At 44.5% G+C, this 4,976-nt stretch overlaps 1 protein-coding gene across 1 annotated transcript; it reads right to left on the reverse strand.

The window, feature by feature from the left end:
- Positions 1-1,383: 1,383 nt before the first annotated feature.
- Positions 1,384-4,551, reverse strand: LOC145345160 (uncharacterized). The gene is made up of 2 exons (XM_080192840.1): positions 4,298-4,551; positions 1,384-2,541 (listed from the first exon to the last, which is right to left on the reverse strand). The coding sequence occupies exons 1-2, from the start codon at positions 4,358-4,360 to the stop codon at positions 2,275-2,277; spliced, it is 330 nt and encodes a 109-aa protein (XP_080048966.1). The 5' UTR covers positions 4,361-4,551; the 3' UTR covers positions 1,384-2,274.
- Between the last annotated feature and the right edge of the window lie 425 nt (positions 4,552-4,976).

Genomic DNA, 4,976 nt, shown 5'->3' on the forward strand with positions numbered 1-4,976 from the left:
AATAGCAGTAGGCACAGTGGTTAGCACTGCTGCCTCACAGGGACCCAGGGTCGAATCCCAGCTTGGGTCACTCTCTGTGTGGAGTTTGCACGTACTCCCCATGTCTGCATGTGTTTCTTCCAGGTGCTCCAGAATCCCCCCACAATCTGAAAGACATGCTGGTTAGGTGCATTGACCTGAACAGGTGCCGGAGTGTGGCGACTAGGGAAATTTCACAGTAACGTAACTGCCGTGTTAATATAAGCCTTACTTCTGACAAATAAATGTACTTTACTTTTACTTAAATAAATAAACTTTAAAACGTTACAACAGTGAATTCACTTGAAGAGTGCTTAATTGTGTGTAAAGCACTCAGGGAAGAATTGAGGTCATGAAATAATATGGATTTGCCGGTGTTGGACTGGGGTAGGCACAGTAAGTCGTCTCATAACACCAGCTTAAAGTCCAACAGGTTTATTTGGTAGCATGAGCTTTGCACATTCTCCCCATGTCGGGGTGTATTTCCTCCAGGTGTTCCGGTTTTCTCCCATAATCCAAAGAAGTGTTGGTTAGGTGCATTGGCCATGCTAAATTCTCCCTCTATATAGCCGAACAGGTGCCGGAATGTGGCGACTAGGGGATTTTCACAGTAACTTTATTGCAGTATTAACGTAAGCCTAATTGTGACACTAATAAATACACTTTTTAACTTTAAAATGAACTTTGGAAAGAAAAGTTGGAAGAACCCATCCTCTGGGACATCTGTACAGCTCCCATCACCATCTCTCTCTCCCTCACACACACACACATACACACACAGACTTGTTTTACAATCAGTTTATTGAAACAGATCAAAGATCTTTTAATTTTTCACAGTAGCTTGAAGCAGGGCTTAAATTTTCGAATCCATTTAAATGATTTGCCAGGTAACCTCTATTTACAGCAGAAATACATTAAAATCCCCCCCGGGGAAACAATATTTGCCTTTAAATCAACAGTAACTGCAATTAATTCCCATAAAACGGTACAAAAAAAAATACATGAACCATTGCATCGGGAAATTGGTTTCATGGTCGCAGCAGGAAGAAACGTTAGTCTAAAGTGTAATCAGAAATCATGTTTGCCAAATGCGATTAAATGTAGCTTAAAAAAAAATGAATCCGATAGGAAACGAAGTTCTCCGTTAAAAAAAAATCCCAGAAGTTTACTCGGACCTCTCACTAAACCGGTGCCAACTCCCATGTTACTGCCATTGCGGAGAGTCCCACACCCTTAGCCCCACACCAACAACCCCTCATTTAGAAAAGATATTGGAAAGGGGTCCACACTTCACCTTCCCACTTAAATTGTGCCCTCACAAGGTAACATTTACAAATCTAGAGTCCCCCCACCGCCCCCCCCCCCCCCCCCCAGCCACCCGGTTTAAATTTCAAATCGACTATTTTGCTTTTTGAAGTTTTTTTTACTGCTAAATTTGAATGCTCAACGCATGTTGTGAAGAGGTAGTTTGAGAAAAGGCGCCAATAAATATTCAAGCCGTTATTACTAGATACTCAAACTCGTTTTTAGCGATTTTCCCTTAGAGGTATTTAAAAACAAACCAGCCTTTTGTTTTATTTCATCTCCTCCGGCAGTTTCTAAATGAAGACACTGGGTGTATGTTGTGTGTTGGGCAAATCCAGTCTTCAGTGGGGGGAAAGTTGCTTCTCGCTTCGACTCGAAACGTTCTCCGTCTGTATTGTTTTCCGGGTTCCCGGTTGGTTTTCTGAGTGCCCCCTGTCTTCGTTAAGAGGGATGGCTTCTTCTGGCAGAGTAAATTTAAGGACTTTTTTTTAAAAAAATGTGTATTTTTGTAGGATCTCTGGAGAGAAAAGAAACAACCGTCGGTTCTCCCATCTATTTATTTACACATTAGGGAGACGCGCAAAGCGTCAGTAGAAAGGTTCTGAGCTGAATTCTCCCGTCAACCATGGCAACAAATCTAGGAAGGCGCAATCCAATATGCAGAGAGAGAGACAGACAGACAGACAGAGACAGAGAGACAGAGACAGAGAGAAATTAAAGTACATCAAACTCATTTCAGTCCGACTTCAGGAAGAAGTGAGATCATTTTGGTTTAAAATCTTCACTGTTGGTGATTTGGTCTTCAGAGAACGAGAGGAAGAACACACACAATATATATAAAAAAAATCTCTTGGGAGAATGAAGCTGTCTTGCTGCCTGCCTTTCATGAGTCCCACGGTGCGGGAGATGTCTGAATGGAGTGCTGGCCCTCTCTAGTCGGCTGCGCCTTGTCTAGCAGGACAGATAGAGGATGGAGGTAGTGATGGTGAAGGGGAGGAGGAAGATGCCGCCGGGGGAATGCAGGCTGACGCTTGTGCTGTTCACCGCGGTGCTTTGGCTGGTGACGCCGGCTACTGAGGTGGGGGTTTCGCTGGTGTTGCTGCTACTCATGGAGGAGTCGCTGCTGTTGCTGCTACTGGGGGTGCCCTGGCTGCCGCTGGTGCCGCTGCTGCCGCTGCTGGTGGTGGATTGCTCCGTGGATGTCCCATTGCCTGCCACCTGAAATGGAAGAGAGGTGAACACACACAGCCCGTCAAACAGGGTCCAGAATCCAGCTCAGCCTCCCTCCCCCACCGCAGTACATACAGCTGCCCTCCTCTCATACATGCTCAGCACACAGGACTTTCTGCCCAGCTCCTGTCGCCAATCTGCTTCCAGAGTGAAGCGCCTTCTGCACTCAAATATTTATGATGTGGAGATGTCGGCGTTGGATTGGGGTAAACACGGTAAGAAGTCTCAACACCAGGTTAAAGTCCAACAGGTTTATTTGGTAGCAAAATCCACAAGCTTTCCGAGCGCTGCCCCTTCGTCAGCTGAGTGGGAATTCTGTTCACAAACAGGGCACATAAAGACACTTCTTACTGTGTTTTACCCCATTCCAACGCCGGCATTTCCACACAACTAAAGCTGTTGGACTTTAACTTGGTGTTGAGACTTCTTACTGTATTTATCCCAGTCCAACGCGAGCATCTCCATGTGTAAACTGAGCTTGTGTCTTTATGTGCCCTGTTTGTGAACAGAACTCCCACTCACCTGACGAAGGAGCAGCGCTGGGAAAGCTAGTGGATTTTGCTACCAAATAAACCCGTTGGACTTAATTCTGGTGCTGTGAGTCTTCTTATTCAAATACTTACTTAGTGAGAAAAACTAAACTCCCAAACCTAATATATCATTGTAGAGGAGTGAAAACCAATATATGGAGATATAACATAGTAAAGAGGTGAAATCAATAATATATCGACATATCATTGCAAAGGAGTTGAAATTAGTATACAGATATATCATTGTAAAGGGATGGACATCAATATATCGATATATAACATTGTAGAGAAGTGAAAATCAATAATATTTCGACATATCACAGTAAATTAATATATAGATATATCATGGTAGAGGAATGAACACCAATATATCATTATCTAACATTGCAGAGGGGGAAATCAATAACATGTCGATATATCACAGCAGAGGGATCGAGACATCTAGATATCAGGATCTCAGCGCAGGGAGGATCGGAAAGAAGTAGGTATTCGGATAAGTGCATCGTTGTGTGAAATGGGGTTGGGGGAGGGCGGTGATCTATTTAATGTTAGAATCTGTAGTTCCACTGACTTAAAATCGAGTGAGAGCCGCGAGCAGCCACTCTTTGTTCCAAATCCGGATCCACCGGGAAATGTGCAACTGGGCAGATCTGGGGTCCAGAGCAGGAGAGAATGAGACAAGACAGGTTCGGTATTTCCAAGGGGGAACTCCCTTACCCTCCTGAGGGTAAATACTCCGTTTAGAGAGACTGGCCGATCCACAACTCCCTTACTTATCCCGCCCAGGGCTCGGGAAGCGGAGAACGATCCGGGCTTACACACTTAGTGAAAGGGAATAACTCCCATTCATCCCAGTCTACCCCCCCCAAACCAAAAGGAGCCCTCAGCCAGGAGCTTTCTATACCCCATCTTCTGAAATAATTTAACTGAGTGGATTGTAAAGAATCAACTCCGCTCCAAATATACCATCCTCGCCCCTTTCATTATTTAACAAGGTAATTCAATCTCACAACAGTTTCAGCGCCAGCACGTTGCTCCTTCTAAGATCTGAAATGTGGACAAAACGTCAGCTTCCTTTGCAATCAGGGTTTTTTTTTGACCATGTTCCACATTCAAAACCTCTACCAGAGCAAAGAAGTCATTAACTTACCGAAACATCCAAACAAGCGACACTGAACAGCCACGCACGGAGAGCAATGATGCTTTGTACATACCTGGACTTGTATTAAGGCGGCTAGTGCAACAACCCCGAAGCATAGCATCCACATTTTAGTCATCTCGCCTGCCTTTGGAATAGAGTGTGTTCCGTTATGGAGTTTCCTTTGTTTTCTTTTTCCTTCTCGGTAAATTATTTTTCTTTCCAACTTCGCCTTTCTGCTGTTATTTGTGTGTGTGGGGTGTGTGTGCGTGTGTGTGTTGTTTGCTATCCGTGAGGTACGGATCTGACTGCTGTCTCTACCGAGTGTCGGCGGGATTCAGATGCGAACCAGCTTTTATATGAGGAGAGCCCATGACGTGAGATTGGATCAGACTGAAATTTCCTCTGGTGTCTCCCTCCCTCCCACCCAGACAGCCAGCCGCTGGCCAACAGCAGCACAGAGAGAGGGTGTAAGAGGAAGCAATGAAGAAATGTGTACAGACAGCCAATTTCTATTTACCTCAAAACCTCCCCAAATAAAAAAATAAAAATGAAACTTCCTCACAGTTGTAGGTGGAAACGATTCCCAGCTTCAGATTGTGGTGTTTTACATTTCTCGTACGTCATGGTCCTCAGTCCATAAGATGTATAATGTTTAACAAAACCTCAACAAGGCTTGACTCCAGCCAACCAGACCATTCATTCCTAAACACCATACCCCCCATTCCAAAATCACCAACTTCTCCCCAATGTTT

This window comes from Carcharhinus amblyrhynchos, chromosome 7, assembly GCF_965287045.1.
Source record: "Carcharhinus amblyrhynchos chromosome 7, sCarAmb.v2.hapA, whole genome shotgun sequence".
In the NCBI taxonomy this organism is placed as follows: Eukaryota; Metazoa; Chordata; class Chondrichthyes; order Carcharhiniformes; family Carcharhinidae; genus Carcharhinus; species Carcharhinus amblyrhynchos.